The sequence below is a fragment of the Mytilus californianus genome, unplaced genomic scaffold (genome assembly GCF_021869535.1).
Source record: "Mytilus californianus isolate M0D057914Y unplaced genomic scaffold, xbMytCali1.0.p SCAF_10, whole genome shotgun sequence".
Taxonomy (NCBI): domain Eukaryota; kingdom Metazoa; phylum Mollusca; class Bivalvia; order Mytilida; family Mytilidae; genus Mytilus; species Mytilus californianus.
In genome coordinates, this window is record NW_026262582.1 from 45,343,912 (window position 1) to 45,366,319 (window position 22,408).

The 22,408-nt window shown below is 31.3% G+C and overlaps 1 protein-coding gene across 2 annotated transcripts in view; it reads right to left on the minus strand.

Annotated features, from left to right (window-relative positions):
* Positions 1–3,893: 3,893 nt before the first annotated feature.
* Positions 3,894–22,408, minus strand: part of LOC127718227 (dnaJ homolog subfamily C member 10-like) — a 45,471-nt gene continuing 26,956 nt past the window's right edge. For both annotated transcript variants that reach the window (XM_052224209.1, XM_052224208.1), the window contains exons 12-21: positions 21,285–21,396; positions 19,633–19,775; positions 18,953–19,072; positions 17,719–17,820; positions 14,323–14,478; positions 12,807–12,949; positions 11,132–11,333; positions 10,054–10,185; positions 8,103–8,177; positions 3,894–7,437 (exon numbers count right to left, since the gene is read on the minus strand). In XM_052224209.1, the coding sequence (XP_052080169.1) occupies positions 7,411–7,437; positions 8,103–8,177; positions 10,054–10,185; positions 11,132–11,333; positions 12,807–12,949; positions 14,323–14,478; positions 17,719–17,820; positions 18,953–19,072; positions 19,633–19,775; positions 21,285–21,396 (1,212 nt within the window). In that variant the 3' untranslated portion in view covers positions 3,894–7,410. The remainder of the gene's footprint in view (positions 7,438–8,102; positions 8,178–10,053; positions 10,186–11,131; positions 11,334–12,806; positions 12,950–14,322; positions 14,479–17,718; positions 17,821–18,952; positions 19,073–19,632; positions 19,776–21,284; positions 21,397–22,408) is intronic.

The window sequence follows — 22,408 nt, forward strand, 5'->3', positions numbered from 1 at the left end:
CAACTTCAAAACTTTGCATAACAAATTATCAAAAATTGATGATCAACTTTTGTAAACTACTTTTTCTGTAATAATTTTTACCTGATTGGGGTTCAATAATACATAAGTAAAGAATGGTCTATAAAAGTAATAAGTAATACCATTTACCTTTTCTAGTACAAATTATGATTTTTGCCACTTGAATATTTAGAGGCTCAAGCTAGCCCAGTCAGGTAAAAATAATGGTGTAACATTTAAATGGTTTAAACTAGATGAAAAAAAATCATAAAAATTTAATAACTACATTCTAATGTACAATAATATTGCAGAAAAAAAGAATGTGTCATACTTTTTACCACCATGGTTATTATCAGCAGCACTTATATCAAAATAAAGGGTTATATACCTTTAATGTCATGGAAAACTCGGAAAATTGTTTACAACCTGTTCACTTAAAATTCCAAAATAAGATCTAAAGGTAATTTTATAAGCTTTCATTTTCTTATGAAAGCCATGTCGTCCATTAAATGTAACTTGAAGATATACATGTATAATCAACGAAATATAGACAAAGATAACAATTTGCTTAAAAAAGCATCATTTACAGCAACAAACAAGAATGTGTCCATAGTACACGAATGCCCCACTCACACTATCATTTTCTATGCTCAGTCGAACCGTGAAATTGGGGTCAAAACTCTAATTTGGTATTAAAATTAGAAAGATCATATCATAGGGAAAATGTGTACTAAGTTTCAAGTTGATTGGACTTCAACTTCATCAAAAACTACCTTGACCAAAAACTTTAACCTGAAGCAGGACAGACGGACAGACTGACGAACAAACGGATGCACAGACCAAATCATAATGCCCCTAGGTGGGGCATATAAAGAACAATCATTTAAAGACAGCAATTCTCAATATTCAAATCATTTATTATATTTTTGCCATTTTGGGTCATTTAAACCTAGGAATAAATTGCTTCGCTGAGCGCAGCAGGATAAGACCGCAGAGGTCCAACCCTGAACAGTTGGGGCAAAAATGGACACAATAATCGTGTTTGATACAGGTCTGAATTCGGAAATTTGTAATTAAATATTTGACACATAAAAGGTTTCTGACACAGAATAACTGTAGTCAAAGAACTTAGAATTGGTTATATAATGTGAATTTTAAAATCAATTTTTTGCTTTTGTGCAATACACTTTGCTGTTGCAAATTGACCCCCCCCCTTTTTTTTGCTTTTGTGCAATACACTATGCTGTTGTGTATTGACCCCCCCCTCCCCCACACTTTTTTTTTGCAAAAAAAATAATATTTGAGAATTTTTCTTTTTAATTTCTGAAATCTGAAATGAGAAAAAATTGACCCCCACAATTTCTTTTTAACCCCCCCCCCCCCCCCCCCTTTTTCCCCCCAAAAAAAAATTCTTACCTTCAAAAGATATGGTCATAATCTCAATTCAAATTTCCAATGGAGTTTGCAACCATAATTACCCATTTAAATTTACCATAGTGCTAACTTAATCTATTTTATAATAGAATTTAAAATATGGTGTCAAATCTTTCATATGGATTTTTTTGTAAAAAAAAAAGATGCAACATTTGCCAGATATTTTTACTGGTCTTTCTTTATAAATATGCATTTTCTTCTAAAATTTAAAGAAAGTGTAAGGGAGGTAATCAAAACGTTGTATTTGGATTACCTCCCTTACACTGCTTTTAAATTGTCTTTATTGTTCATTAAACATTACTTTATACATAATTTAAAAGCAGTGTAAGGGAGGTAATTCAAATACATCATTTGAATTACCTCCCTTACACTGCTTTAAATTTTTTGTACTGAAGTATTTGTCCAGTAACCAGGACACCCTTGTTTTTTCCCTTTGTTTGCCCCTAATTCCTAAACGGTTTGAGCCATAACCCCCCCCCCCCCCCCCCCCCCAAAGCAAATCCTACCCATCCCTTTGTGGTATGGAAATTTGTGGTATAATTTCAGAGAGATCCATACACCTTTCCACAAGTTATTGTCTGGAAACTAGAAAAATGCTTATTTTTGGCCCCTTTTTGGCCCGTTAATCTTAAACCGTTGGTACCATAACCAACAAAATCAATCCAAACCTTCCTTTTGTGGTATTGAACCTTATGGTAAAATTTCATAGAGATCCATTCACTTAAACTAAAGTTATTGTGCGAAAACCACTGTGGCTTCGAATGACGACACCGCCGCCAACGTCATACCAATATACGACCGCAAAAATTTTTTGCGGTGGTATAAAAACAACCATGCACAGACAATGATACATACAACATAGCAAGACCGCAAACGATTTGCTTATGTAGAAACAAAGGAAGGCATATAAATGGTTTGTGCATAGATTTCCTTTTTCAAGTTTTATTGTGGAAGTTCTTTATATCCCCTGGATAAAGTTTTGGAAGAGCAGATTAGCTATATAACCTTTTTTTCAAGTGGTTTTCTTTGATGCTATGTACAGCTGTCATACTTCTTCCAGTAAAAGTATATTTGTTTCACAATCGATTTTCATTTATAATCACCTTAATATTACCAATCAGATCATTAAAGAACAAAAAAAGATTAACTTTTTGCAGCTTGAGATCTAAGCCACAACCCCCTTACCCATGGTCTAGGTTAAGTTTCAGGTGAGCAAATATGCCTAACAATAATGTTCTATCAATAAAATTATTCTTGCTCATCAATTAAAAAAAATATCTTATTTCATATCAGAGTGCATTAAAAACATAAACAAAGGTAATCAAAACTGTAACTGATTGATTGATTGGTTTTCGATTGCTAGACATTCAGTGGCAAATCTCAATGCATACTTAGGACAAAACAAATTACTGTGGAATCCCTATTTTTTTCGTGGTTACCAATTTTAATAGATTGAGGAAAAATTGTATTTTTGTGGATATTTGATATCATGGTTTTAATGAAGTCTTGCAAATAAGCCTATAACCAATTTGTGCTTTGCTAAACATTCAAATAGATATAAGAAGATGTGGTATGAGTGCCAATGAGACAACTCTCCATCCAAGTCACAATTTGTAAAAGTAAACCATTATAGGTCAAAGTACGGCCTTCAACATGGAGCCTTGGCTCACACCGAACAGCAAGCTATAAAGGGCCTCAAAAATGACTAGTGTAAAACCATTCAAACGGGAAAACCAACGGTCTATAAAAAACGAGAAACGAGAAACACTTATGAACCACATCAACAAATGCATGGTTTACCTATTCCCACAAAATCCATGAAAATTGGTATCAAATGAATAAAAATGAATCCACAGTAAGCAATAAATCAAATAAGTAGCTCTACAAAATGTGATGAACAACATGAAGGAAGAGAAATTTTGAATTGCCACTAGGAAAAAAAAACACAATAGCAAATGAGGAGATTCACAATATATTCTTTGGTTAAAACCTATTGTTTCAACTTATATATCCTTATTCCTTCCACTTTTATGGCAGGGTATAGTATGATGTGTACAACCTGTATTTCTTCCACAAAGAACAAATAAATGCATTTATACAACATTACATTTTGTATTTAGACAAATACCTAACAATCTTTCTCATACTGTAAATTCAGAAATTATTGCGTGCATTTATTATTGCGATTTTTTCATTTTTGACTAAAATGCGATTTTAATTTTTGCGATATTGAGAAAAATCCTGTTTAATTCGTATAAAAAATTTCAAAATGCGAGTTTAAATTATTGCGATTATAACCCTGTCGCATTTTTCGCAATAATAAAAACATCGCAATAATTTCTGAATTTACAGTAATAAATATTTAACATCATAGAGCATTTTTACTATGTGACAAATCAAAATAAATATTTTTAAAGCTTTAAATATATGGCAAGCATAAAACGCACTCAACACAGTAATGATTTAAAATAAATAAAATGTTTAATGCCAAGACTAACAGTCTGTCAAAATATCTGATACTGGCACAATTTACAACTAAAATGAAAATATGACTAGAAATTCCATAATTACTTCATTACTTTCACCTGATCATGTACAGCCTATGTAATTATAACTATGTGATTACAAAATACTCTAATTCTTTGGTATAGGATTAAATTAAACTCTATTTAAGTATTTGCCATTTCATGAAATCAGTTTTAGAATCTATTAAGATTAAACGAGGACATCATTTAAATATGTAGCTGTTTCAGTTGAGCCAGATTAGGTGAAATTTATAAAATAATACAACCTTTTAAATATAAAAATTTTCAACAAAATACATGTATTTAAAAAATGTGTAATTACACAATCTACTTCCACCTATATTTAAAAAAAAAATAATTTGCAAAATAAATTTCTTCTTTTTAAATATTTTTGTGAAATCTAAGTGAGAAGTAAATGTCATTTAATTTAAGCCTTTTTAAAATCATTTGATGAGGCCTCACGGTCATTTTGACTATCATACTCAAGACTCAGTAATCAACCAATCAAAGTACTGGATTTGATGTTTCAATGACAAATTTTGTACTCAAGTACTGAGTAAAGTTTTATAACCGAAAGGCCATGTACAAAAATCAATTGATACATTTGATAGAAGATTACATTTTTCATTTCTGTAAATGCTGCAAAAAAGAAAATCTACAGAAAAAAAGCTGCTCATTTTTTAATGGATGTGAACATTAATCACCTCTCTTGCCTCATAATCAAATACTCTTGTACAATCATACATGTATCAGTTCTAAACACATAATATGATTTATTGAATTTAACAAGTACAAATAACATATTCAATATACACGATTGCCTACATGTTAATTGGATTTCAAGTGCACATGAAACAACATTCAAGCTGAGTATAATGTGAGCTATGGACTCTTACCTTGGAGACATATATTATATAAAAACACAAAGCCATGGTACCCTGCTTCACTGATGAGATGGTTGATTTCAGTGGGACCTATTTTCGTGGTTGTCAGAATTAGTTGTTAATTCAAGTGTTTTCAACAATTCGGATTTTGAAACTTTTGGCATCAAGCTTTACCAATGATAGTTATTCTAGAATCCTGTATCTTGTTTACTTCAAATTTAACTTAATATCAGTACATATTTAAAGTTGTTTACAACATAAAAAAAAATGATTTTTTTTTCAGTTTTTTTTTCCTGTATGGTTTATTTATACTGTCAAAATACACGAAAATTAGATTCCCACCTATATTAATAATTCTACATTATATATTCAACCCAACAACCAATGTAGATATTTAATTTCTTTTATGACAATCTTCATTAAATATGGTTTTAATGCTGAATAAATGTCTATATAAAATCAATAGACAGACAAAACTTTCGGAATCCCTACCATGTTATTATAACAGAATTAACAGCAATTGTTTCGTAAATTTCAAATTTCCACAGCAAACTTTGAAAAATGAACTTGATTTACTGTTCAAATTCAATCGCTGATGCTAATTTTTCCACATAATCTTATTATAATTAATATCACTATGGTATGGATACCAAAATGCTTAAAAGAGGGTGGTAAAGGGTTATTTTCGTGCAACGTGTTTTGCCATTTTTATTTCACGTGCAGTCGTGAAAAAGGTTCGTTATTCACCGTGTTTCGTGAAATCAGTAAAAAGATCAACGTACAAGAAATTTTTAATTGTTTGTTCATCGTGAAATACCAATTTTATTTCGTGTTCTTCCGTGCAGATACCCCCCTTTACGCCCCTCTTAAAATTTAGGGCTGAAAATTAAATAAATTTGGTAAGGCAGCCAAGGGTTTTATTTTTGGACATGGGTTTTGGATCATATAAAGTTGTATGGCCTTTTGATGAATGCAAAATTACTCAATAAATATTGGTTGTAGAATAATTTTGAAAGTCCCTTACTACTCTCTCATATCCATTTTTAATGGAATGACCCTTACCATGAAAAAAAAACAAACAGATATATATATTGTTGCAATACAACCTTAACTTATACATAATGTAAACAAGAAAATTGCATAAAAAGTAAAAATATAAGTAGGCAGTGAAATAAAAATTTACCATATTTACACTCAAAGTCGATAATTTCCTTCTTCATATAAGACTTTGCATTTCTTTGAAGTTTCATCGATTTAACAGACTTATGGGTAAAACGGATATACCAGCATTGTAATTTTATCACAACAGATTAATATAAGGATTAACAACATTTCTTGCAAGTAGCTAATTCTATTTTCAGATCAAGAAATTGCATAAAGTTAAAAGATTTAAGTAGGCAGTGAATTAAAATTATATCATATTTACACTCGAGGTCAATATTTTTTTTCATCGCATAAGACTTTGCATTTTCAAAGTTCCATTGATTTAACGGATTTGTGGTCAAACAAATACCAGCGTTGTAATTTTTTCACAACAGAATAATATAAGGATTAACAAGATTTCTTGCAAGTAGTAAACTCAGTTTGAAATCAAGAACAACTGTTTAAAAAAAGAATAGGCATTGAAGCCATAATTGCTCAGGAGGAATTCAGGTTAATACAAAATAAGTAAAGTCCCCTGAAGAGAGCAATATTAAATTCAATACCCAATCAAACAGATCTAGGGAAATCTAATTCTAATTACAACAAACAATTAAAATAAAATAGACAAAGTTAACACTTTCTAGTTGGGATGTAAAACCCATTTTTTGCACATCAATGTCTCTCTTAGCTGTAATTGATGGAACTTCATCACACAACATAAATAGTGATAAATAGCATAGTATATGAAGGGCAATTCTATGTAACGTCAGAAGACAAAAATATCCTTTTTTTATGTAAATGGATTATTTTATAGTCTCTTAAGTAATATGGTAACTTATTGCCTTAAGAATACATTTGCTCAAATTTAGACATATTTAACACCTTCTATTACCAATATTATTCTACTTAAATTTAAATCTAGCCAAGAAAAGCAAACAAATTTCTAGTGAATCACTAATTATATAAGAAAAGAATACACTTTTGATATGTACTGTGGATTCATTTATTTTTGTGGGTTGAGGAAAAATTATATCTTCTTGGATATCTGTTTTTTGTGGATTGCCAAAGTCTGCATAAAATCCTAAGAAAATTTCTGATTCTTTGAGCATTTAAATTTATGGTTTTCCTGTACCCACCAAATCCACGAAAACTGGTATCCTATGAATATCAATGAATCCACAGCAGCTGGATTCCAATATCAGACAAACATTGTATTGCTTTTAGCTTGCCTTCCTTATTCAGTTTATTTCTAAATTGAGCAAGTCTTGTTGGCCAAAGAAGCCTATTCATGAATCATATTGTAAGACATAAAACAAGATAAAAAATACAACACTTGGAAAAATTAACATAAAGGAGAAATAAGGCACTCAGCATTGTCATCCTTCTTTCTTTCCCTGTAACATCTGTTATCCTATGTTCAAGTTTCATCATAATTCATCATGTTGTTGCTGTTGCTGCAAATATAAACAAGACAAGTATTATAAATGAAAGGAGATTCAGAAAATCTTAAAGGAAAGAGTAAACCAATAATAAACATATAGATAGGTCATCATATAACTCTTCCTAACAAGTGGTTAAAATAATTAGGAGCATTATGGTCGATTTGTCGCACTACAGAATGAAGTTTGGGAGACCTAATGTAAATTCACTCAGGTCTATGCCAAAATTTATTGTTCATCTTATTCAGAATGCATCATTATAAAAAAAAATATTGGGGCAGTGGGTTTTGAAACACTGCATTAAATTTCATATCAAAATTGTATGAGTAGGGTGATTGCAGAAATAAACCGTCTTTCAAACCCTAATTCATTTAATTTTTAAATAACTCTACATCAATTTATCATATGATTACAGCTGATTCATTGTTCAGTCTTTTTCTATTCATTTATCAATAAATGATATTTGCAAACATCAAATCTTAAATATAATAACAGAAACTATTAAAACACAATAAAGTTATTTTCCAATTTCTGTAAAAATCGCAGGATAATTTCTTAAATTGAAAATGCTTGAAAAATTTAGGATATTACAAGATTTCAAGGTCAAAGTTCAAGCATACTATGACATCTCCAGTAAAACATATAACACTGATCTCTTCCTACAAAATACATCTACTTACTTTTTGTACTTTACTTTTTAAGAAGTTTGTTATATATGTTGCATCTAAATTTTCTAAATCATATCCATATGTATCCTACAAAAAGAGAAAAATTGAGAGAAAATCATTGATGATAAAACATGAAGTGAGAGGTTATTTGACTCTCAGAGGTCTGTAAACTGTTGATGGCAAATGTCTTGAGTGTTCTTTTGTACTTTTGATGATGAGCAGTTTATTTCGATCCAAAGAACTTAGATCATAAGGTATAGTTTTAAACCTAAAATTTTCCAAAAACAGATAAAACTTTAAATTTTATTCATTGAACATTGCTTAATGTCATTTCAGCAAGTTAGGGTAAATCATAGTGACCAGTTTTAATTGGTGTAGAAGCTAGAAAAGAGAAAAGAACCACCAAAATAAGACAAGAAAACTGGCAATCTTGTCAAACAAGTGAAACTGCGAGCTACTGCTCACTGATGATACCCTAATTTTAATAGTGTAAAAATATGTAAGTGTTCGGTAAACAGGAAGTTGTTGAGTGATGAATCTGAAAACGCATCACACGGTATAGCTGACTTATATAAACCCTGAATCAAATTTCAGAAATCCTTATGATGTAGTTCCTGAGAAAGCTGTGATGAAAAATATTCATGGGGCGGACGAATGGATGGACGGACAGACAGAGGTAAAACAGTATACCCCACTTTTTTAAAGCGGGGCTATAAGATCAAAGTAGAAAGTACATAGCAGGAGTGGTTTAAACTAATTATTCCAGGTATGATAAGCTGGTGGTCACGGCAGATTATAAGTACCTAGATACTTTTTATGAGAATCATTCAGAACAGATATTTTTTTTGCCAAACTTGGTAGTAAAAAATTAAAAGAAGGGAAAAGGGTTGGACAGCTATTATTCATTGGTGAATGGTTAAGGATTTTTTTAGCTATATATTTTGATTCCAATATCCCTCTTCTAACATACCACTGCACTCGACTCAAATCTGAATTGCCTAGGATTGTCAGTTTTCCTAGTAAAGTTCGGTGGTTCTCTGCGGGCACTCTGGCTTCTGACAGCCACGAAATAGAACAATAGAGTTGAAAGTGGCGTTAAACACCAACCAATCAATCAACCAATCCAACATTCCATACAGTATGATCTACCAATTCATTATTCTAACTTTTCAATGCTATTTACAAAAAAAGGCCATGGGTTCAAATTAAAACAAGAATTGAGAACCAATACATTTTAACTCCAAATGAGGATATTTAATTTCTTTCTATGAGAGTAATTTTTAACACCCGACAGGCACAGGCTTAATTGAAAATCTGTGGAAACTAACAATCAGTCTTTATTTTGTCCAACAAAAAAATCCTTGTGGCTATCCCAAAAAACAGAATTAAGAAATGTTAAAGAAAAATTAACTTATTCTCTTGTGAAGAGTTGTCTCATTGGCAACCATACCACATCATCTTTTTTATATTTACTGCAGGGTTTGTTACTCGTGCTGTGTGGATGCAGTAAAATGTGTCCCTGTGCCTGGAGTGTATGCCCTTATATTTTTACAGTTAGGGTTTTTTTGCTTGTGAGAGAGCTGTTAACATATTCCATTATATTAATGTTTCTGTGTCATTTGGTCTCTTGTGAAGAGTTGTCTCATTGGCAATCATACCACATCTTCTTTTTTATATTATGAAATAACATCACACTATCAAATATTCAACTTTGGGCTGTTCGGTAAAAACATACATGGGAACCAGGGAAGGCACTTCCAAATCTCAACTATGGGTGGGTGTCATCTATTTTTTTTTTGCATAGTGGAAATGTTAGTGAAATTTTAATTTGCCTCTATAGGTGGTTACCCCATTTTTAAAGTGCCTTCCTTGGGAACCATGTATGTTTTAATGGAACAGCTCTCACACATTACAGTGTATTCTACAACAAACGAAGCAAGAACTTGTTTTGCCCACTACATACCTGTGACATGCCTTCCTTACGTGCCCCTTTATAGAATTTAACTGTAGGATAAGCTCTGACGCCAGCCTTATTACATAAGGCAGGTTCTTCATCACAGTTAACTGTTCCTGCCTTAACTAGACCATCAAGTTCCTAAATAAAATTAAAAATTAGAAGTTAATATATATAATTGATTGATTATTGGTTGTTTAACGTCCAGTGGCAAATATTTCATGCATGTTCAGGACGAGAACAAATTAACAATAGATGCAAAAGGTAGGTCCTGTATTATAGGCCTTCCAGGACGAAGGTTGGGGGAATTTGGACTGCCACTAGAAAATGAAGGTATATTGGAAATGGACAGAAATTTGACATTCAACAGACCCCCTAAGGATCCCCCAAAGATGAGAGAGTGTTACTCTCTTTACAGGAGGCATCAGATTTAATGTCCTCATTCTGACTGGATGTGAATTTAATGCCCTCATTTTGACTGGATGTGAATCAAATGTCCTCATTTTGACTGAATGTGAATTTAATATAAATATGTCATGTAATAAGCCATATCCAATAAATCAAATAGGTCACCGGGTCAAATACTTTTTAACTTTTTTCATGGCTTTTTTATGAAAAAAATACCCAAAGGGGGGTCAGTATATATGCCAGGTACATACGCTATATCCAATATCTTTGAAATACAGATCCAGTGTCCAAGTTTTGTTTACAATGCTTGATAATACAATCTCTTTCAAAGACCTTTCAGAATCTGATGGTTTTGTTGTAATTAATGATACACACCTTCAAAAATTTGAAGGTTGAAATTTCATTGGTTGATGTAATAATTACAAGAATAGATAGTAGAACAGTGCTGTCAGATCCTTTTTAAGAAAAGAGTAGACACAGAAATCTGTATTTTAATGAGATTGGGCTTTATCCAACAATTTTTTTTAACTTTGGCACTTGATTTTTATTTTTTCATTTTTATAGGTACCACTTTTTTTTTTAAATCAGTGCTCATATAAAATGAAAACCGAATTATCACTAGCAAGAAAATAAGTTTAAACTGAAAGATTTATGCTTTAAAGATATCTTGAATATTCACCTCTGCAATTTTTACAAATTCTGGTTTAAACACTTGACAATGGCCACACCATGGAGCATAATAGTCAATCACCCATGGTGTTTTACTCGTTATAATATCGCTGAAGAATTCTCTGTGTTTTATTGTCTTTACTTTAGAAGGTAAGAATTCAAAAGCCCAAGCTCTTAATGACTGAGCATCTCTATTCCAACCATTGTATGCACTGTAATATAGAAAAGTTATAATGTCAAATTTAATCAAAAGAAAAGGAAGAAAAAAAAGAAGAAAAAAATCAGTTCAGGTTGATTGCATCTCATATTTTCACCTTTCCATAATGTTTTGTAGCCCTCCCCAGATTTCTTCCTAGACTTTGCATTAAAAATTTGTATCTAACACCTATATTTCTCATTCTTCTTCACTTGCATCATGTAACAAAATAATATTGAAATTATCGATATTTCTAAATAGTTTAAATTGTACACGATTGAACATACATTTAGTATGATAAATCCAGACATTTCTTCCCCTGATTTTTTTTTTCAAATTCTTCCAATACCTTCTTAAAAATTCAGACATATTCATAGAATATTTCAAATATTCTTTTGGCATGATGGGAGTTATAGAATTCCACTAGAAATATACAATTCATACTTTAAATTTCATTTCTTCACCAGTATGTACTTTTAAGAACATTGCTAAGTATTTAAACACTTTTTAACTTTTACGACTGGCTTTGACAAAATAAATAGTGAATGAGTATGTTTGTGTCACACGTGTAATTTTTTTTATACAACTGGATCAGGCAATATGATAATTATTATGAAGTAACTTTTCACAAGATTCTCATATCTGTCTCTATCAGAAATACATTTTTTGACAAATTCATGAGGAGCATTTTATGTCTCATGCAACACTGTGTGTAATGTTCATTTTGATTGGGTAACACCACAAATTTCAAGACATCAATTCAAGAATAGAATAATCTGAAATTGTGTGCAAGCGTAGAAGTCATGCAAGCTAATTTTATAATCTATGATTGAAATGTCCTTTTAATTTGTTTCATTTGCATTATAATTAAGATAACAATTGATGTAAAAGAAGATTAACAAGCATCAATTTCTGATTTGATGGTAGCAAATACCCCTAGACTGGTCCTATGATTTGACTATGGCAAATGTCTGTTTACTTGCTTCCCTGTAAGTCAACAGATATTTGCTACCATTAAATCAGAAATTAATGCCTACAAATCTTCAAATACAACTCTGCAGTATCCTTATGTCCATCAGGAGATTAAACCTCAAGGATATATTGTGTGGATGAATAATTACATTACATGTATGTATCATGATAATTTTATTTTGAATGGCTAACAGCAATCTCATGTCATTCTGAAATTAATCTTCATTTCAAAATGAAAAGTAACATTCATGATGACACAAGCTTCCACAATAAAGTGCACAGGTAAATAAAAGACAAACTTGATAGAAATTGTGTTTTTATGATCCTAGCAAAAAAATGTAATTATAAGTATTGAATGCTTCTTTTAGTAATTTCATAGGGTTGTAAAAGCGTTGACTGTGCACACATTTTAAGAAGCTTTGGCACTTTATACAAAATGTACTTCAGTCAACGCTATTACACCCCAATAAAATTTACAAAAAGAAGCATTCAATTCTTAAATATTCTATAAACTTACAAAAAGCTGCCTGTGCCCGAGCCAGAGGAGTATAATCTGACAGTGGGATAGGAATGTACTTTGTTATTCTGACAGAACCATTGATTGTTTGGATCAGCACAGTCTACCTGACCGACATATATATTCTTTGTTTCCTTGAACATCTGAAAAGTGAGAACTTGTTATTAGTTAATGAGTATTAAATTTTGTAAGCTTTACCTCCAGTATTTTAAAAGTATTCTTGCATTTCTAGTAAGGGCTATTCCTGAAAAAAAATAATCAGGGGTTGGACAACACTTTTTTATACCCCACTAGCCATAATTTTTATTTTCATGTGAAATAGAATTGTATTTGCTTCTATCCCTTTTATTAAACCACAGAAAAAATATCATGTGGGGTCCAACCCACCCATACATTTTTTCCTGGAATAGCCCAAGATGAATTCATATTTTTAGTCTGTTGCCAAATTTTTTTTTACACACAATTATTTGCCTAGAAATCTATTGTTTACACAGAAATATTCACATAAAAACTATTTTCCAAGAAAGACAACAAAACAAATAGAGAAAGTTTGACTGATATTTTTTCAAAGTTATTATTCGTAAAAGGTACAATACTTGAAAGATTTATATTTTTTCAAAGTATTTGATATGCTATACCTTTTATATTAATAATAATGGCAGATTTCATGATATAATAAAAATGTATAATATGAGCTGCGTCAGATAAAAATTGACCAAATTCTAGAGCACGTGTACATGTACATGCATAAGACTTTGACATATACAAATATGAAATAGAAGATAAATTTTGGTCTGTTTTGTAGGGTTCTTAGACTTTCCGTAAAGATTTTTTCAACCCGAAATAAGTTAACAGATGTATTGATATTCATTTGCATAAGGTTGGTTCCTATCCGGCGCAGCTAATATGTAAGATTTCCCAGTTCAGCAAAAAGAATTGAACAATTTTTGTGCCATTTAAAATGTGTGTTTGTTCTAGTCTTGAAAATTAATGAAATATTGCCTCTAGATGTAAAGCAAACAATAATCAATAAACATAATTGATATAAAAGAACAGAGTTCCAATGTCCCTCCATGTTGCACATATTCTATCTATCCAGGGGCAATAACTAAAAAAAACACTTTTTTTTGTTGTTCTTGAAAACAGTTTATGAATAAAAAGCATGCACCGGGACAAACATTTTTTTTTTATTGTATACTAAATATTTCAAACAGACCTTCAAGGACATAACTTATAGTACACTATAAGTTTTTAAAAAAATTGTACCCGTGAGAGCGCTAACAGGGCCATTTTCCATAAATTTAATATTACCAAGGGGCAGAACTCTTTTAAAAAAAGTCGATCGGCCACCATTATAAACTTGTCCGAGATATTGCTGATATTAACCTATAGTATAAGTTTTATAAAAATCTGGCAAGAATTGTACCTGTGAGAGCGCTAACAAGACCGGACGGATGCCCTGTATATACATGTCCTTAGCAATGCGTTACGCAGGGAACAAAAATCCATATATTACCTTAGCTAATCTTCTCCATTCTGGAGCAAGTTGTTGACAGGGTCCACACCAGTGAGCAAACCAATCTATCAGCCATATTTCATCTGGTTTTTTATTGACAACACGCTCCTCAAACATAGCTTCAGTTACTATAATAACAGGTGGATTTAAAGTATCCTGCAATAAAGCAATTAAAATATGTAACTTCTGCAAAAACATTCTTTGATAAATCATTTACAATTAATCTTTGGTTGATGGCTAGATTACTATCATTGTTTTTTAAAATGGTGGAGGATCTAAACCATATTAGCGTATGAGCAGCACATCATTTAATCTATGTAAAGAAATGTATAAATCTATGATATTGCTAAAATTTCAGAAGGGAATCGATTGCAGTACAATTGTGTAAAATGTCAACACAAACTTAAGAAATGTAATCCTGTAAAAAAAAATGTTCATTAACTAATTTAAACTGGAAAGACAGCTAACTTTGGAGAAACTAAATTTTAATTTGTGAATTTAAAAAAAAAATGTACAGGGATTCATTTAAAATCCATTCCTGATTGAAGAGTTTGATTTGAATATAAAACACATGTTTTTTTTCTTTTTAGGCCAATTAAAATTAATTGATAGATTTTTATCCCCGCCAGCCCCTCTAAAATCGTTCCGCCCCGATTTTTTTTATTTTAAAAAATTTACAATTTCCGGATTTTGTTCATTTCCGTTACTAGTAACCACCAATAATTTTGTTTCATTCAAAACTTCCTGAATTGCAAATTTCGGTTTTAGTATTTCTCGAGTAATTTAACCAAAATGATTCTGCTGCTCTATGATGACAACATTATCTTCTGAGAATAGAGATTGATTACGAGAAGGGCATGAAATATTCGGGTTACGAGTAATAGGCGGTGTCCAAGAACACAAATCGTGGTATGTCACAAATTTCTGTGATTAGAAAACTATAGATTTTTTTATTTATACAATGACTTTGTGTCAGGAAAATTTGGACTGTGAATGATATCCAAAGCGCAAGAATCATGGAACACATTAGTACAATTAAATGGGGAATGTGTCCATGGGACACAGATGATGCCCACGCTTGCATATCATATAAAGTTATAAAGGGACATATCTGAAGAATGGTAAAAGTGACGCTACCCAAATTTGTTTTTGATCTGAGTTTTGTAGTAATTAGTATTGTGTATAAGTTTCATAACATTTGGTTGAGGCAAACTTAAGTTAGAGAACGGAAACGAAAAATTCAGCAATTTTTCCATTTGTAAAGGGGCATTAATCTAGAACGGTTAAAGTGACACCACCAAAATTCAAACTTGATCTGTATTTTGTGGTAATAAGCATTGTGTATAAGTTTCAGAACATTTGGTTGAGGCAAACTAAAGTTAGGGAACGGAAAGGAAAAAGTCAGCAATTTTTCCATTTGTAAAGAGGCTATTTATAGAACAATAAAAGTGACACCACCAAAATTCAAACTTGATCTGTATTTTGTGGTAATAAGCATTGTGTATAAGTTTCATAACATTTGGTTGAGGCAAACTAAAGTTAGAGAATGGAAACCAACTTTGGGACGTACGGACAAGGGTAAAACTTAATGCCCCCGCCCTAGTGGAGCGAACGACTGGAACAAAGAAATTGACACAACCACGAACTTGTGCGATTTATGATTGTATATTGAGTACAAAAAGTTGGTCAACGTACAAAATGTATTATCGCAAGCCCTTAGATTTACCCCTAGGCTATCGTTTTTTGTTGACAAACAGCAAACACCCTCTGTCCCCAGCCCCTCAATAGAGTCAATAAACAACTTCTTCTTTTTGGTTAAGTTCAAGTTCTACATTGTAATTATATTTGCAACTTGCATACGAATCTTAAAAGCATGAACCCTAGTGTTTTCAACACAGTTTGAGTTTTCATTTCACTCTGTTCTCATAATACTTGTGTTGCATACTAATGCATAGGCTTCACTTTATGGGCACTACAAACAATAAGTTAGAAAGCCAAATAAATTTAGTGTAGGCTAGGTTGTCTTAAAGAGAGCATTTCTCCACGTTTTTGCTACATGTATTTACTAAAAATAGGTTTCTAAAGCGGCAATTACAAGTAGAACAGTGGCTGCCAATCAGAAATATTTATTTAAGAATTTGAAAAATTATGTAGGATTCCTTATATATACATGATAGAAGCTTAATAAATTACCCTTGAATATGAGGAACACATCACAAAAGGGTTTCATAGGAAATAAAAATTAAACAAGCATTCTGAGAGTATTGCATGGCAATACATAGTCCACTACCAGGTAAAAATTCATTATACTGGAACAAAATGCTAACTTGTTATATAACTTGCCATGGTGTAAACAAAAAGTAAATATCATGTCAATATCTTCAAGCATGACTAAAAACAGTGTGGAAAACTGATTATTTGAGTGAATTTTTCAAGTCCAAGGACCATAACTCTGCACAAAATTATTAGACAGAAACAAAAAATTTGAACTTGATCTGTAACTTGTCATGATAAAACTATATACCAATTATCAATCAATATCGTATAAGCATGATGAAAAAAACATTAAGATATGAATAATAGTTCTCTAAAATTAGATATGATGTAATACAGTGTATACCTATTTTCAAATTATAATCAAATATAATTAATAGTTCCAAATATTTTTTCTTTCATTTGTCACAAACTAATATAGATTTGTAACTTATCTATAAAATGTCAACAACTTTTATCTACACAATGTAATGTATTGAAATATATACATAATAAAAATAGATTATTATCTAATTAAAGGATTTCTCTTCATAATTTTTTTTTTATATACATAGCATTCAGAAAATTAGTTTATACTAAATAACAAACAAACCTGCCAAAAAATTCTTCAAATAATTGAACAAAGAATGTCTTTTAAAAAATTAGTTATCTCCCTTTGTACAGAAATATGGTTTAACATAGTACTCTAACATTAGATATGGTCCATAACTCTGGATTAAATCATCAGACCGGAACAAAAGTTGACCTTGATCTATAACTTGTCATGATAAAACTATATACCTAATATAAAATCAATATCTTCAAGAACGAAGAAAAAAAGTGTGGAAAGCTGATTTGCCGTCTGACAGAAGGACAGACAGACAGACAGATGGACGGAGTGCAAACCTAAAGTCCCCTTCGACTTCGTCGGTAGGGGACTAAAAAATAAAATCCTCCCACCCGCCCCATTTTATTCAAAAATCTGGATGAAAATCTACTAATTAATTTTAGTTGGCCTTATCTAGTGTAGATATTCACTTTGAAGCTCTTTTGGGTTAGTTGTGTTATTTTCAATAATAAATTCTACTAGCTATTATTAAAAGTTCTACTTTAATTAGAAGTAGGAAAATTTTCTTCACATACCTGTATAAACTCCAAAATATGAGATGATGAATGATGTCCACTGTATTGATGAGGCTTTGTGTTATTGTATAGGATGGTAGTGGGATAAGATCTTATGTTATACTGAAATATAAAAGACAGATTGTTTATGTCAGCCATCATTTAAAAAAAAATATGTTTTAACATTCAAATTTACTATTGTTATAGCACAATTGAAAATTTTGGTTGTCACAATTTCAAATGATTTTTTCATCAAAAATGACAGGGTCAACTTAATCTTTCCTTTCAAAAATCTAGATTATTCTTAGTAAAGAATCAATACCATGTACATAATCCGGTTTTAATAAACTTTGATATTAAAATTGGTAAATGTTACTGTAAACAATGACTGTTAACATGCTTTTGAAATTAATTTCTATTTTATGTTAAAAATCAATTAAATAAAATATTTAAACAGAGAATCACACTATTGTTTCAGATAAGGGTGAAGGTTTGGTACCATTAAAACATTTAAACCCGCTGCAATTGTTTGCACCTGTCCTAAGTCAGGAATCTGATGTTCAGTAGTTGTGGTTTGTTGATTTGGTTCATAAGTGTTTCTCGTTTCTGGTTTTTTATATAGATTAGACCGTTGGTTTTTCTGTTTGAATAGTTTTACACTAATAATATTTGGGGCCCTTTATAGCTTGCTGTTCGGTGTGAGCCAAGGCCCCGTGTTGAAGACCGTACTTTGACTTATAGTGGTTTACTTTTATAAATTTTGACTTGGATGGAGAGTTGTCTCATTGGCACTCATACCACATTTTCTTATATCTAATTGTTTATTTTTCAGAATTCCATACTGATGGAATTTTAGAAGTGGACGACATATATGATTTCAAATGTTAACAAAATATAGAATTCATTTAAAAGTGCACCAAACTTTTATCTTAACATTGAAACAAATTCCTATTTATGAAATTGTAATAATCAAATAAAACATGTTTGAGTTACTTCCCTTTTGCTGTAAATTGAAATGCATGCCTAAATACTATACAACATATACTGGCCAAAAAATAGTAAGGCATGGCACATGAAAAGCAACAGGAAGCAGGAGTGCACTTGAAAACTACCAATCTAATAAAAGAATCAGATATTAATTGACAGAGAGTAGCAAATTAGTGAATATGAAGAAAGATGTTGGATCTCTTAAAACGATGATGTGATAACAACCAAATGACATCTTTATGTTCAAAATAAATGAATATGAGTTTACCATTTGACAAAGTTGGTTATGTACAGTACAATCAACAGTGCCAAAACCAATATCATCACCATCATAATTCCTGGCAGCCTTTCTGAATTCTGGTAATAGTCTCATACAAGGTGGACACCACTGAAAGATATAATAAAGACAAAGATAGACAAAAATAGTTACTAACATCAACCATTTAACTATGACAGGCCTTGGATGGCCATAATAATAACCAGATAAACTTATCTGACCACATCGCAGGTACAAAATATGGTTCATTAACATAATGCATATGATTTTCACACTGGTTGTTTTAAGTTTTTCGTCAAATTAAAATTCTTATGAACTCTGGTAAAACATTTAACTGCAGCAAAAATACACTTTTCAGAAAAGAATATCATTGCAATATTTTTTAAATTTAAACTATAATGCCATACAAACTAGATTTTTTCCCAGTATGTTTTTTCAAGAGAGAAACAACTCAAAACCATACTTGTGTACATGGAACTAAATTTCACTGAGGATTTCCTTGTACATTAAAAAAATAAGGTTGTCTATAGATCAATACTTAACACCGATTAATTTAAGAATTTTAAATTAGATGTTAGAATTTCAAGATATTCACCTGGCCACCATGAATTTCACCATAGACTAGACAAATATGTATTTTCGTATATCTTAAAATACTTTACGATACTTACTGGAGCAAAGAAATCAATGAACCACATAGACTGACTGGATGGTCCAACTCTGTGTGATTGAAAGTCATCAGGTGTCAGGGACTCCAACTTAGTAGTCATACTGTCCTTAGCAAAAGCACTCACATCATGGGCTGTTGCTCTTCCTGAAAAAAAAAGAGTATTCAAAACTCATTACAGACCAAATAAAAGCTAAAAACATTAGGAGGCAAGCAAATGTGATGTCATTTTTTAGAAAAAATTTGCTGCTTTCAGCAAATTGTTCATGGAAGATATTCGAATGTGTCTGTTATATCTTATTCAACATTTTTTAGACTCATGAATATTTGGAGCTTGATATATTGTTCAGCCACACATCTGTGATAGAAGACTGTATATTACCTTCTAGAAGTATTTTGGTTATTTTTGTCGTTTGCCTGTTATTTTGGTGAAGTGTACCCTTCATTTTCTCTTATTCATATTTGTAACTAGCATTTTACTTATCCATACAACTAAAAGATGTCAGGTATATATATAAGAGGCTGCAACTGGATGACGTCTTTTATATTCTAAATAATTACCGCCTACCAAGTTGTCTATCAAATATCTTGATGTACGGCATAGTCATCCAAATATTTGTATTCTTTCTGTATATTACAAAGAGATAGTCCAACAGACTATGACAGTATTTTTTATATTAGATTTGGATACTGTAAATTCATAAATTATTGAGAGGTTTTTATCAATGGGAACAATTAATGCCACCGGGTGAGATTCGCAATTAATAATAACTCACATTCTGATAACAGATGCATATATCTGTATGCAGGTCTTTATGAAATGGCAATAATTAATCTCGCATTTTTGTCCATTCTTAAAAAATCGCAAGAATAAGTGTACACAATAATTTCTGAATTTACAGCCTTCTAACTAATTACGTCCTACCAAGTTGTCTAACACATATCTAAATGTAGCTCATAGATGTCCAACTGTTTGTATTCTTTCTGTATTTTACAAAAAGATTGTCTGGCAGCAATGACAGTATTTTTTTATATTTCTATATTTGGTAATTATTTAATGCACAGATATAACTGAATCAAGATACAGCAAAGTGATCAGCTCAATTAGTACTGTAGGCTGCAATATATCTAAAATGGAATGTTTACTGATAAAAACTTCTCAAAACATAAAGTTAAACATACCATAATACAGCTCAAACACACCAGTCTGCTTGTAAACAACAAAGGAAGGGAACTTCTCAAAACATAAAGTATAACATACCATAATACAGCTCAAACCCACCAGTCTGTTTGTAAACAACAAAGGAAGGGAACTTCTCAAAACATAAAGTATAACATACCATAATACAGCTCAAACCCACCAGTCTGCTTGTAAACAACAAAGGAAGGGAACTTCTCAAAACATAAAGTATAACATACCATAATACAGCTCAAACCCACCAGTCTGCTTGTAAACAACAAAGGAAGGGAACTTCTCAAGACATAAAGTTAAACATACCATAATACAGCTCAAACCCACCAGTCTGCTTGTAAACAACAAAGGAAGGGAACTTCTCAAGACATAAAGTTAAACATACCATAATACAGCTCAAACCCACCAGTCTGCTTGTAAACAACAAAGGAAGGGAACTTCTCAAGACATAAAGTTAAACATACCATAATACAGCTCAAAACCACCAGTCTGCTTGTAAACAACAAAGGAAGGGAACTTCATAACATGAAGCTCATTACATTCTGATCTCAACTTCTGACAGTCTACTCTTCCAATCTGAAAATATTGTATTATTCATTGACATACTTTTCAAAAAAGAACAATATTGAGAATTTATAAATCTTTTATAAATTAAGTCTGAAATCAAGATTTATTTATAGAAAAGCTTAAACCATTTACATGCATGAACTTTTATAGATATAGAAATAAGAAAATGTGGTATGATTGCCAATGAGGTAAGAGGCTGCGTTTCTCAATTTTGATTTTATGCTTGATTTTTTTCTTTCTTTATAAATACAATAAATGTATCAAACATAAAGTAAACTTTTTCCAAAAATATTGGAAAAGCTATAAGGAAGCAAGTTCAAAGGAAAGCTTAACAGTTCAGTACAACTACATATTTTTAAGGGACAAAGTTACAATTTTTAAATTCAATTAAAAGCTGTGTGGAATATATATACATGTAGATCTGTATGCTGAACACAATGTTCTTATTGTTTGGACTTCCAGGTGGATTCTATACTATATATACAGTCTACCATGGCTTATTCAAACTATATTTTTTGTCTTTTTGTAATGGCAAAATGTTTTAAAATCTAGTGATGAATGATTATATCATACTAGTATCTATTACTGTGAATTCAATAACTTTCAAGGGGTACAATTTTTTTTTTTAGAATTATGGGGATAGACAGGGAACCCTAGTCAAAGATTGCTCTGACATTCAGTTACACTTTTATGGGACTGTTTGGGACATAACTCAAGAAAATATATGGAAATTGTAGACCCTGATCTCGTGACTTGCGACAAGTTTCGATCATGAAATAACATTTTTTTTAGAATTATGGGGATAGACAGGGAACCCTAGTCAAAGATTGCTCTGACATTCAGTTACACTTTTATGGGACTGTTTGGGACATAACTCAAGAAAATATATGGAAATTGTAGACCCTGATCTCGTGACTTGCGACAAGTTTCGATCATGAAATAACATTTTTTTTAGAATTATTGGGATAGACAGGGAACCCTAGTCAAAGATTGCTCTGACATTCAGTTACACTTTTATGGG